The sequence below is a fragment of the Solea senegalensis genome, linkage group LG9 (genome assembly GCF_019176455.1).
Source record: "Solea senegalensis isolate Sse05_10M linkage group LG9, IFAPA_SoseM_1, whole genome shotgun sequence".
NCBI classification, from domain to species: Eukaryota; Metazoa; Chordata; class Actinopteri; order Pleuronectiformes; family Soleidae; genus Solea; species Solea senegalensis.
This window is the reverse complement of record NC_058029.1, coordinates 19,237,344-19,251,246: the sequence shown is the minus strand read 5'-3', so window position 1 is coordinate 19,251,246 and position 13,903 is coordinate 19,237,344. Positions and strand designations below refer to the sequence as shown.

Below are 13,903 nucleotides of genomic sequence, written 5' to 3'. Positions count from 1 at the left end.
AGTCAGCTGCTGAGAACATGAACCCGGGTTATAGCAGTGGCACAGAGAAACGCAAAACACAAATCAGTTCAATCAGGAGAATGAAGATAAAATTCATCACAGATGTAACAGAATCTAACTTTGTGAAATGTCTGTTACACTCAGACTATTGTCAAATGAGTTCCGAGACACTTAAGCCCGTCGTCTCCACACAGCTCCAGTCACAGAGCCAGATTGCGTCCATTTGTTTCCCTCCAGGCTCTGTTAAACTTCCAGTGACTCGCTGGAGGAAGATGAAGGGAAGTTGATCAGGAAGTCGGAGAAGTCAGGATACTGCACGTCCTCTCCAAACTCGTAAAAAGCACGCCAGGAGCACTGTAAGGATCAGATATATTCAGTCTGTCAGGTTTTATGATGTATCTGTCTGGGACAGGTTGGATCCAGCCCCGGTCCCATCTCCCAGGCTGCCAACATGGCGGTTCATAGAAACCGAGTCACGTGACATCCATGTTTCACCGTGTCTGTTCATGACGACTTAACACAGGCAGAATATTCACAACAACAACAACAACAACAACAACAACGCACTGCAGCTTTAAACGGGCGTGGTGAATATTGTCCCTCTGGTTTTCCTTAGTTTTGGGATCAAAAACAAATGTTGGACGAGTTGAAAAAGATTTAAGGCTCTGTTAAAAAGCCTTAAGTTAATATTTCATGGCTTTTGAATCTAACAGCATTTCACGTTTCAGCCATCGAGGCCGTCGTCGACGTAAACACAAAATCCTTGGGCTGATTTTTGTAAATCTTTTGTTTGCATGCTTGAGAGGAGATCAAACAAAGGACGTATGAGAATTAAACTATGATCCAAGTTTGCAACCGAGTAGTTTTTCCTCACTGAACTTGGACCACAGCTTTATTCATTAAAGACAAGAAACTCTAATAAAGTCCAAGTAGGAAAACACAGCAAAGTGTGTATTAACCACCAAGACTATAAAGAATCGACTATGTTTATAACTTTTCAGTATTTCTCATGAAATAGGCAGAGAGCCATGTGTTGTGATGGTCACTTCTGATTAAATCCACAACGGTGTGACCTCACAGATGCATCAGTGGCACCAAAAAAAAACGTCGTGCAAACTCCTGTGACATTACACCTGTCAACAATGATGGAAAATAACAGTGATTTATCGCCAGAGTGTTTGAAATCTCAATTTACTGCTCACTGTGCCCGTAAACCACCAGTTGTCGATGATACAGTGAGTCGTGAATGAATGACTGAATGAGGGAGTGATCACATTTCTGAGTGTTTTAATCAATTTTTAATTCCCTGTATTTCTGCTGCGATGTGTCTCTTTTCTTAAATGCAAAATCTATATTTAGATGCTGTATGATCGTCCATACATGTCGAGACGCATCATATCTTTGTTCTCGTCCTTACATTGAATTGCAGAGACGTTAAAATGTTCCGTGTTTAAGACAAAGCAGGATCTATCAACAGAAATTGAAGGCAGTGTTTTAAAATGATGATTTCATTGATTTGTATTGATAATGAGTTAATCAGTGTCAGTGGCGTGGCTGCATTTAGGTCACAAGTGGACAGCTGAAGTTCAAACCCTGCCGTGGTTGTTGGTGGGCAGACAGACGCTGGTGTGAGTATTTCAGAAGCTGCTGATCGACTGAGCTTCTCACGCTCAACCGTCTCGAGTGTTTACAGAGACTGGTCTGAAAAGAAGGGAGAATGTCCAGTGTGCTGCAGTTCTCTGGGTAAAACAGCCTTGTTGATGTCAGTGGTCAGAAGAGAGTGACCAGAGTGGTGCAAAATGATAGAGCAGGAACCGTAAGTCAAACAATCACTCGTTACACCTCTGGTCTGCGGAACGCCGATCTGTGAACGGACGACTGTGGACTAATATGTGTTCCCTGTGTCCCTGGGTGTACGTCACACACTGCATGTCCACTGTGCTTTATGCACCATTAAATCCTACACACTGCTGCCTTCTGATGTTGTGGAGTGGTGTGGTTACACTCTCTCCGGTCTCCAATCGGCGACAGTAGCTCAGCGGTAGAGCAAGTTGTCCTTCAGCTCGAAGGTTGTGGGCTCTATTCCCGGCTCCGCTAATCTACGTGCCTACTGTACACGTGTCCTTGGGTGAGACACTTAACCCCACGTTGCTCCTGATGGCGATGAAGACGAGTGAGTGAATGGCAAACGCTGTAGTGTTACAACAGCAACTTAAATGCACATTATTTAACAATAAATAACATGTATGACATCAAATAACATAAAAAACATATAACAAACCAAACACACAAAAACAAAGGGAGGCCAACTAAACCTGTGTTTAGTTGGCCATGTTTTTTCTGTTTTTTTTTTAATTTAAAATGCTCAACAGTCTAATGTGTCAGGTTATTTACCATTGTGCCCGTCACAAACAGTTGTGCAGTTATCAGACACATGGATTACACAGAGAATATTCAACTCAACTAAATCTAATTGCAGTATTGGTGCGAAAACAAATCGTCCGTGTTTTTAGCCACCGCAGATATTGACTAACGCTAGTTATAGTCCTTCTGTTATTACGTGCCGTAGCATATCTGTTGAAATTATAGACACAGAGTGAGACAGACCGTCGGGCATCTTAGACTCGGCTTGTGCGCTCTGCTCCCCGTTGAGTTAGCAGCTGTGTGTGAATTATTCAAATATAAAGGCCTTTAACTGCACTTTCCAGACACATTTGTCCTGTGAAAGCAATGCTAACCTGACAGCTAATATAGTGGATGTTTTGCCTGTTTTCCCATGTGAGCCGTGATCACAATTGATACCGAAGCTGTTGCCTTCTCTTACCGCCGCGCGCTCAATTGTTGTATTTTATAGTTTTTATTTAGTTGCGTAGATAAGTGTGATGTGTGCTTGTCTCTGTGATGCAGGGAAGATTGTGTTATTCTTTATCCCGGTATCATGAGGCACTGATGTAGTAGGGGGGACAAAAAGAGGAAAACTAAAACTAGAATTCTTGGAGTAGCAGGGGAGTTTTCAGAGAGTCGATCTGATGGAAGTGTTTCGTCCATAACCAGCGAATATCTCTGATGTGACGTTTTTGTGTGTTGATTATTTATTGCCTCGTTACTTACACATCTCTCTTCTTGTCCCTTCCAGCTCTGCCCTCAGATGAAGGCCCTCCTCTGCCATGTATGAAGCTGCGCGTCACCGTGTGCTGTGAGCCCAGTGAGTCCACTCGTCCTTTTCATCTCGTCCTGCTTTCATGCCTCTCCTCTGCACACCAAGAGACTGTGATATCAGCTCAGTACAGCAGCCATCCTCTCTTTCTGTCTCCTCCTATCTTTCTCTCTAATGCCGACGCTCTGATTCCGTCTGTCATTAACTTATTATTAACTATTTAGTTATCATTAACTAAACCTAATCACGTTGAGGGTTTTTAAAGCTGCACTGTGTGACACTGTGTGACAGAAGCAATATAACGTTATTTGTATGCTGTGTTCTTTTGTGTGAAAATGTGCGCTTTGTTCAATACTATCAGACCTGACCCAGGGAGCATGTTGTGTGTATGTTGTGTTTTGCTTTTTCCTGATTTGCTGCTGTTTCTGTTATTTTTTCCACTACTGCAGTTGGAAGTTGGAGGAATGTTTCAGTCACATGATTCTTTATTCTCTATTACCAATACACATAAACGTTTTCATGCCTCCTCCCCCCCAGGTGTAAAACAATGACGGACTTACTGAAATGTATGTTCCACTTGTGTTTCCATCACAGTATAGAACCCAGTCATCACCGCACATGCATGAAACTGCTGTGGCTTTGTTTTACACGTGACACACATGAACGAGTGACTTGTAAAGCAGTTGTTTTCAGTGTAAATGAATCATTAGAATCAGTTAATTAAAAAGATCTACTAAGTACAGCGGCAGGGTTTGCTGGACTCTTTGAATTGATGAGATTTTAGACATTTCCCTGGTAAAATTGGAGATTACCCCACGTTTTTAGGACTGTTAAGTCTTTTTAACTGATCTACAGTTCGCCGTTGTTCGGTTTGATTCTTGTGTCAGACGTCGCGCTCATGACTCTTCCTGTGACAACGTGTCGTGCTGAGGCTCGCGGACTATAGCGACACACCTCGTGTCGTTTGGCGATGATTTGAATGTAACAGACATTTGATCATATTTAAAGGTTACACACTAAAGTTTGAAGTATTACTCACCGCCTCTCTGCTCCTGCCACCTCTACCGCCATTTTCTTTCTCGCTCTCTTTTTTTTTTTTTTTTTACTAACCCGCTTGTCTTTCTCATTCTCCCACCCTCCATCACTCTATCTCAGTGTGAAATTCCCAGAGTTGATCTAATCCAGAGCCCGCCTGGAGTAACGTTAGTCTTCCAGTCCAGTGAGCTGCCTGTTCCGGTTGGGAATGTTGCCCAGTCACTGTGGGAATCCCTGTACTGTGTGTGTGTGTGTGTATTTCGACGTGTATGCACGGGTCTATGGTTCTTTGCGTGTGTCCTCTGGCGGCTTAATTTGTCAAAGTGTGTGTGTGTGTGTGTGTGTGTGCACATTTGTGAGACGTCTGTCCCAGTTCCCATACCGGTGCAATCTGCGGGGTGCTTGTTGTGCTGTCCCAACCTGAACTAACACATCGTTTGGTGGCAAAAAAAAAAAAAAGAGATGGTGGCTTCTCTCCATGTGCGTGTGAGAAGTAATTACCAGCTTCCTATATGTCATTTTGCAGATAATTCCCAATCCTGCCACCTTGATTAAATCTGAGTCAATTTGGCGTAAAGGAAAAAATATTAAAAACTGGAATGAAGGGAAAAGTCCAATCCATCTCCAGTGAGTTCTTAAATGCCATCAGCGTTCCGTGCAGTCTGAGACGCCGAGTCATTTGCTCCGTTATTACCACAGTGACAGCTGACGACTTTTTTTACTATGTTAATTATCCTGCTGTCATTAATTAGAAACACCACAGACAGTTGTGCTGCGAGAAAACACTAATGTTGTCTTGACCTTCTGACGGTATTCCCACATCAGCTTATCTGATCAAAATATTTGAAATCATCTGGATTTTGTACACACACACACACACACACACACACACACACACACTTGACTTTAAAGTTAAAACACTTTACATTTAAATGACTTTTACCTACAAAGTTTCACATACAGTCCTTCCATCGTCTGTGTCCCTTTCTTATTTTCCGTCTTTCTTCTCTCCCTCTCATCCTGTCCTTAAACCAAAACTAATCCCAACTAAATTTGGGGTTCTCCCTTTTCTTGTCTTTCCTTGTCTCCCTCCTACTCCAGTCTCCTGTCTTCTTTTTCTCTCCTCTTGTCATTCCTGAAGTGGCACTAATCCTCCCCTTCTCTCTGTCTCCTCGGCTCTAACCTCCCTTCCTCATTTTTATGATCTTTCGCTACTGGACCAAAACTAATCTAGGTGCCATCCATGGCACTTTCTGGCACCCCCACTTTGACTCCGCATCCCGCCCCCCGCCCCCCCCACCTTCCCCTCTTCCTACCACTTTGTTGCACGGCCACGTCTGTTTCACAGTTGTTCCCCAACTCTCCTGTCCCTGTTTTCTGTGCTCCATCTCTGTCACGCACACGCTGTGCAGCGACTTCACTGGGACGAGAGAACACGTGGCTGCAGAGAGGAGAGGGAATGAGATGAATGAGAGAGGTGGAGATGAAGGAGAGTTGGAGGGTCTCTCTCTCTATCTTTCTCTCTCTATCCATCGTTCTGTCCAGAGTGAAATTGCTGGAGTTTTAGGTTTCTGCGGTCCAGAGGTCTCTTGCACCTTTTTTGAAGATACAACATGTAATATTTCTCGCGCCGTCGGTTATTTTCTCGATTAATTGATTAAACTGATCGATAAAACGTCGAATGATGTTTTGAAATGTCAAAATGAGAGCTAATATGATTCAGTTTGAATGATTTCTGTGTTATGTGGAGCAAAGACACCAGAAAATATTCACATTTAAGAAGCTGAAAAATCAGAACTCTTTAATCTTCATCGAGTAATTGTCTGGACTCTTAATATTTCTGCATTAAAATATCTTAAAACACTTGTTCAGTAGCCAAAATGTTACCAGCACACTATAAATCCATAAAAATCTACATTTCGGACTCTTTTAATGACGTCATCTGCGTCACCGTCTCAAACACCACTGTGATTTAGGGTTTTTATTGTGTTTATTTGTCACTAATGGATCACGACCACTCATCGCTGTTCTGCTGACGTCGTTCTCCCCCGTCAGGCACACACAAACACATGCTCGAAAAAAAAAAAACAAATTAGTCAACAAGACAAAAAATTCCCATGAGCCCATGCTGATTCCCCAACATCATCAAATGAGCTCTTTTGTTACTGTTTTGATTGAGAGAGCCACAACTGCAACAAATGACATACTGTGCATTCAACTGAGTGATGTATTTTTGTTGTATTTATTTGTATTAGAATAGAGATAAAAAATATATATATATATGTGTATATATATATATATATACATATATATGTATATAAATATATATTTATGAAAATCAAGTGTTTTTTTGTGAAAATGTTTGTCTTTAACTGTCCATTAGTGGCAGTTTCCCACAGCTGCTGTTGTGTTGTTCCCCGTGGTAACACCTGGTTCCCTCTTGCTCAGGTTGTCTTTTATCTGACAGGTAACATAGCAGCAGGGTGCTCAATGCCTCCATACTCTCAGAGAGAGAGAGAAATAAAGAAAGAGTGGCTCTCTTCCTTTAGCTACACCTCGCCTCTTATCCAAACTTCAAACCTTACACCTCCCTCGCTTTCTTCTCTGCCCAAACTTTGTTTTTTGTATGTTATTTTCTCGCAGAAAGCCGCCTTTGTAATCAAAAAGGTAGTTGCATGTGGGTGTTTGAATTAATCAGTGGCTACACACACACACACACACACACACAGTGGTTTGAAGGACAGAGTGGTGACAGTGAACAGGGTCCGTCAGGTACACTGTCATTGCTACAAGGACACACACATTCACCTCTCCTGTGTGTGAATGTGTGTGTTTATCGTCTTAATTTAACCCAAGAACACAACAAAGCAGGCAGGACAGACGCAGTGACGCAGGAGGCTCCTGATGACATCCTGTGTGTGTGTGTGTGTGTGTGTGGACTCATTCTTCATGGTATAAACACAGATTTTTATTCAGGACCAGTAGTTCTCATGGGGACCAAAGCCTGGTCCTAATGAGGTAGAACCTAATATCTGGTCAAAGTCTGAGCGTATGGCAGACGAGACTGAATTACCGCAGTTACGCGACGGTCTGTGTTATCGCAGAAATTGCGGCGGTTTCTGAAAGCTGAGAAAGTTTGGCGTCAACACCAACATTTGGTTATTACGGTAATTTCACTCACGCTCTTGCAGGAAGCCGGTGAATCAGTGTCTTTGTCACCAGAGAGGAGAGAGCATGCACATAGTTTCACAAAAACTCCAACAAATGTTATTTTAAATATTGTTTTGATTTTATACTGTTCAAATCTCATACTTACTACAGTGTTCTTCTTCATTTTAAATTGTTAATACATTATCTTAACATGCAGTAAATTGTAAATAACTGCTAGATATTGAAAGTTATTCTGGGAAAAAATGGGCAGAAGCACTCACAGGACATTTTCTGGTTTAAAATAAGCACAGAAAAAAGTTAATAAAGTTATTAGTGTTAAAGGGTTAAGATTTGAATTATGGTGAGGTGAAGGTTAGGGTTAGGCATTAACTCTATTTTTCTCATCCTGGCTGTTTCTTGGAGTAGTGCAAAGTAACTTTAGTCTTTTCGGTGATGTTTTCGTGTGTAGTGATGGTTATTTGAACTCATCGCTGTCATGAATCATGCCAGAAATGGGGCTTTGCTGAAAGGTGCTTGAGCCTGTGTTGCATCAGAACACAAGGCTGTGAATGGGCATCAGCAGACTGGTGTCATGTGAAGTCTTTGGCACCCTGCAGCCCTCGACTGCGTCTTTGACCTGCTCGCTTCGGCTCTCGCACACTTACCTTTTCCCTTTTTCTTTTTTTTCTCCCCCCGTTGCATTTTCTGCCTAAAACTCCTCCCGTTGTTTATCTCACCCTGTTCTCCTTGTCACTCTGTCTTTATCTTTCTCGGCCGTCCTACTGCGAGGAACCATTACAGACCAACTCTCCTCTCCTCTAATTGATTCCCCTTTTCTCTCCATCTCTCTCTCCTTTTTTTTGCTGTCGTTCCACCCGCTGTGAATAGTCCATTGCACTTATTTCAGTTTGCAGAGCTTCACAATTTCCCCCCACTTTCCTTTTCCTTTTTTCTCTTATTTTTAAAGAAATTTCTCACGTGGCTGCCCTGCGTCACCCCCTCACTCTTCCCCAAATACCTTTTGTATCCTCTGAACTCGATACTTAAGGACAAAACTTGAAGGCAAACACACACACACACTTAAACGCACTCTTTTCTCGGCCAATCTCTCGAATCCCGAACTCGACACGAAAAAAAAAAAAACCAACTTTTGTCACCTCTGCTGTCGATTAGCATTTTCGTCCTGCCTTTTTTCTGTAAATGTCGATCCCTTTTTTTTTCCCCCCCACTTTTAAATAAGTGTTAACGGTCAGGATTGTTTAGCTTTAGCTCTCGTATGTGTAAAATGGCGGCAGCAGAGGAGAGGTGGGATGGTGAAACAGTGTCTATCTCTGCAGTGGGGTGTTCTGCTGACTGGAGACGCGCGCACGTGCACGTGCACACACACACACACACACGGTCTCGTAGCCAGAGTGCATGTACAGTTACACAGGCTGCATGTTTCTGACTGCAGTGCAGTGAAGGCACTGCTCTTGCAGTCACGCCACCACAGGCGCCATTTTGTGGCGGTGCTCGCCATGACCAAAATGAAGACGTTGACACAAATGCGTGTCCTCAGAGTTCCCTTTTTGCACAATGATGTGATTAGAGCCCGATCAAAACACACATATCACACACAGGAGAGTAAACACAAGGCATTTTTTCAGCTTTTTTTTTACACTCGCGCTAACTACACGTGTACTGTTCAGTTATCCTGACATTAAATTATATTAAAAACATATTTGTCATTTTTTTAAAAAAAAACAGCTTTTTGCATGTGATATGTCTGCAATCGCAAAATAAATTCCCTAAAGCGCGACATTATTTTAAAATGTGTGCTGAAATCCAAAATATATATGAATTGCACATATTTAGATGCTTCTATCATATCAACTAAACTTGAAAAAACTGTTAATTATGAAAAGATTGTCTCTTGAATTGCATTAAAATATGCCTTAATAGCAGAAATACATTTATTAATTTATCATGACCATGATATTTAGCACTATTTAGCGTAGTATTCTATTTTTTTTTGTTTGCTTTGATTTCGATTTTTTCCGCTACAAACACACACACACACACATACACACACACAAAGACAGAGGAGGCCCAGACCCAGCATGGAATTTAATGCTTCGTTAACCCCCGGGATGGTCGTTAGCTGTTGAAAAGCTGGGAGTAATTGTGAGGCTCATGTCTGTCGGAGCGACGTGTTGCTGCAGGGACCTGTAGGTACAAGAAGACACACATTACACACTCTTTCTCTCCGTGTGACCGGACTGTAACACGTGTAGTTTGCAGCGTAATCTCAGTCAGTCTCTGCGGGATGGAGGTGGTCGTTGTGTGTGTGTGTGTGTGTGTGTGTGTGTGTGTGTGTGTGTGTGTGCGTGAGGCTTCAGGGTTGCCGTGTCAGAGTTGGACTCCAGGCTGTAGATTGATTTAATAACAGCTGCAATTGTGCAGCCTCATCCCTGTTTCCTGAGCCCGTCCTCGCTCGCTGGTGTTACACGGCGGCTCTTTCTTCTGAGGGTTTTAAGCTTTTCCGGTCTTTAGTCTCACTACACCTGCATTCTTGTACTTTTCCTTTCTCCCCCTCCTCCACTCTCTCCCTATCCTCCATCCCTCCATCCTTCCCTCCATTATTTGCTTTTAGTCCACTCCCTGCTGAGAATGTGACGCTCAGACACAAACACCCCCATCCCGTCTCTCTTTCTCTCCCTCCTTTCTCTCTCTGTCTGACCTTGTTTCAATCTTCCCAACCATCTTCTTTTTTTCTCTTTTCTCTTTTTTTCTCACTCGAGTCTCGACCGCTCTTTCTTTCATCTTCTGTCCACTTCTTGGTTTCGCTCTGTCATTTTGAGTTTACTTGTGTTTTCCCCCCTTTTCTGTTTCATTTCCTGTATCCTCTCTTTATAATCTCGATCATTCTTTTCTACTGGCTCATTTACATAACACTGTATTTTCCTGTTGCCATGCTTCACAAGCTCTTTTTTTATCCGACCTTTAAGAGAATTTGCATAGGGGACATATTTAGGATTGCACAGCCAGTCAGTACTCATTTTTCATGGCGTTAGGCTTTGAGTAATTGTAAATACCTTCCCCTGGTCATTTGTCTGTTTCTCGCTCCTTTTGTTCCACAAAGCAGTATTATTGAGAAAGTTAAGCATGCAGAAATGACTCCTCAGCAACTTGTTTCTTTGCCTCAACTTTATCTAAATCTCCTCTCTCTTATTACAGCGTCAGAGGGTTCAAAACAAGTACAAGGTAAGGTGCTGCGTTTTAAATGTAGTTTATTCCTCTTATTATCCTGTGTATACAGTGTGTGTGTGTGTGTGTGTCTCTTTCTATCATGTTCTCGTGCGCTTATTATATATACAAGAGCAGGAATGCACCATAATATACTTTATAAAGAAGAACAGGTATGAATTAATAAGAATGAAATAAAACCAGAACACATACAATCCTAAACTAATGAAGTGGACACTGAAACGTGACTCTTAAAGATGTGTTGCTGTAAACAGTTTAGGAATTTAGCACTCCTGAGTTCCTGATGTTAGGAAACAAAGGTCCTGAACATAGTTGGCATCTTGGATGGAAGTGAGGTCAGGATTCTGTGAAGGCCGGACCAGTTTCCACCCAAACTTAAAGAAACAAAGTGCCTTTTACAGACTTACAATTATAAACGATCACTTTATTTGTAGCATTAAGATGTTCCTCTGACATCAGCTGATGTACCATTACACATGTTGTAGCAGTGCTATAATGACCATACAGTAGAAGAATGTCTCAGTCACTTTATCGGAAAAACCACGGCCAGAAATGTTTGTTTTCGGTGGTTCTTCAGGTTAAAGTGTCAAGTATTTCAAATGTGAACAATGGCACGAGCCTGGTTCACTTAAAACTGCGGTGGAACCTCATTAATATTGTGAAAAACCTGTGTTTTGTCCTACGCTGGACATGCTGTGAAAAGAGTGCTATTACACCAGCATTACATACACATGCTTTATATGTGTATATATAATATATGTAATATATGTATATATATATATATATATATATATATATATATATATATATATATATATGTATATATATATATGTATATATATATACAATATATGTGTATATATATATATAAACACACATAGATCACAGTATTTGACATAAAAACAAAGCTTGTGTTGCCATAGGACGTGTTGCTCAGTACTGTATATTAGAAGGGGCTGCTCACTGGTCCAGTGTGCTTTACAGTACAGTATATATGATGCAAACATGTACATTTTCATGCAAGTTTTGCTCTCCTCTCGCTTTCCAGATACTGCACCTGATAGTGGAGCTGTCTCACTGAGGACTACTCCTCTGCTCCTGCTTCAGCTCCTCCTCATCAGCCTTCTCCTGCTGACAGCCTGACGTCCTCATTCGTCCTCATTCGTCCTCATCGGTGACTGCTCCCGTTCTCCGTAGGCGCTGAACTCAGTTGATCAAGTACGCGATGCAGTCTGCGCTCAGACGATGCTACATGACAAACACTACCGCGCCCGCTTTGCTTTTCGAGAAACGGGCTTCATCTGAACGTTTGGCCAAATAAACACACACTACTGCACTGAGTGGCTCAGGTCAGAGGTCAATCAGTGAGCTGGTGACTTTAGTTTAGTTTTTTGGTTTTTTTTCTGCCATGCTGTACACGAGCAGACACAAACTCAGACTCGCTCGTTTCCTAACTGCACGATTCTGCGTTTTAGAATAATAAATGTGTTCGTACTAATTAGTTTCTTGAAAAATGAGTATTTTGGTAGGAAATGGGGGATTCTGGCAGAGTCAGGCAAGGCTGCTGCGCCCCCTGCTGGGATTAAACTGGTTTAACTGGACTGGGCTGGACGTCCAACACACAAACTGGACACTAGATATTGTGGTGTTGTACGATTTGAAAAATGGGACCTTGCATGGCATGTTTTCGGCTCACTGGTCGGACGTCTTCTTCTCTGCCTGTGAATAAACACGTGCACGTCGCTCTTGACTGAACACACTGACGATCGCTGAGGTCTGTGTCTGGTGTGCAGATATGCTTTATTTTGGTTGTTCATTATCATTTTAACTGTGTAGCTAATATATTCTGCACAATGAGATACATGAACTGTATAATCCAGGGCTTTAGTGAGAACTGGTTTGATATTTAAGTGCGACGATTTAAAAAAACAAAACAAAAATGTGTGTTTACTTGTTTGTTTTCTGCCCAATTGTAGTTCACCCAAGTTAAAGGAGCTGATGGTGGAATTAACTTCTTTTTTATTTGTTTTTGCCAAACACATTTTTAATGAAAATGTCAAAACAAATCAAACCCCGATCGGAGTTAAATGTGTGTATTTTTATGAAAATAAGTTTATATATTTATAAAGTTATATAGTTAATGCCGATAATCGAGGGACTTGAGGTCAGAGGCTCTATAGGTTAATTGTATAGTTTATTCTTTTCTTTTTTTTAAACTACATTGTTGGCACTTAATGTTTTTTGTATTTTTTGTTTTTTTAAAATCAGTCAATCATGACGTCGTTTTTAGATCATTTTTTCCCAAACGGGTGATTACAAACCAATGTTTAGAATATGTAGAATTTTACAACCATTTACTGTGTGTGTGTGTGTGTGTGTGTTCCGCATTCACATTTTAGTGAAGAATGTAGCTTCTTCTGTGAAGAGCCATCTGCAATCTGAGCCTCTTTTTCTTTTTTCTTTTTTTTTTTTACGTGGCTAGACATAAATAAATATGATTGCATTAAAACACAACGAGTCATGATTTCACCGCCGACAGTGACAAATAAACAAACACAAGTTTATTCGCGGAACACACACATCAGTGTAATCCACAGGGGAACGGAGATAAGGAGACCACGGGGACTTGGAATGACCTTGTGGTGTACGAGGCCATTGTAATGTGAGTAACCTTGTGGAATATTGAGCTGCGTTTTTATCTATGGCCAGTCTGATAAGACTCCGATGCCCAACACACTCCCTGGTATTAATAGACCCTGAAGCGCCGTTGCCAGTACATAAGGCTTAAAGTACTGTATTTATTTTCACTAAACGCGCGACTTGGGCCGAATGCAGAGTGAGAGGAGTGATTTGTGATGTTTTTTTTTTGTGTTTTAAATTTAGAAGTCCACATCCAAATTAGCTGTAAATGCATTTCCATTTATATAGGCTGTAATGTTGAGCCTCTCGTGAAGCCAGAAAGGCAATTTCCTGGATAATAGAGCTAATGCTCCTATTTCATGGTTTATGATCTCTTCTGATGACATGTTTGTTACTGTCGAGGCATGTTGTTCTGAAGTGGTTCTGATTCTGACCATCGCATATGCGCCACATTCCCAAAGCCCATGTTTTTATGAAGTTATCATCCTGAAATTAGCTAAAAAAAAAAAAAAAGATCATTTTTAGATTGACGTTACTCTCCACTGTGTGTGTTAAGATTTATTTTTTTACAAATGATTTCTCAGATTTTCGTGGCTAACCCTGCTGAATCATTTCCTCCTGGTCCGACTGTGGTCATAAATAATGTCTGTCAAAACAGAATTAGATTTAAAATAT

At 41.4% G+C, this 13,903-nt stretch overlaps 1 protein-coding gene across 1 annotated transcript in view; it reads left to right on the top strand.

Annotated features, from left to right (window-relative positions):
* si:dkey-246i14.3 (ephrin A4) overlaps window positions 1-13,066 on the top strand; it is a 37,570-nt gene extending 24,504 nt beyond the window's left edge. Inside the window, exons 3-5 of the mRNA XM_044034960.1 lie at window positions 3,137-3,205; window positions 10,559-10,585; window positions 11,637-13,066. Coding sequence (XP_043890895.1) covers window positions 3,137-3,205; window positions 10,559-10,585; window positions 11,637-11,731 — 191 coding nt within the window. The 3' untranslated portion in view covers window positions 11,732-13,066. The remainder of the gene's footprint in view (window positions 1-3,136; window positions 3,206-10,558; window positions 10,586-11,636) is intronic.
* Window positions 13,067-13,903: the final 837 nt, after the last annotated feature.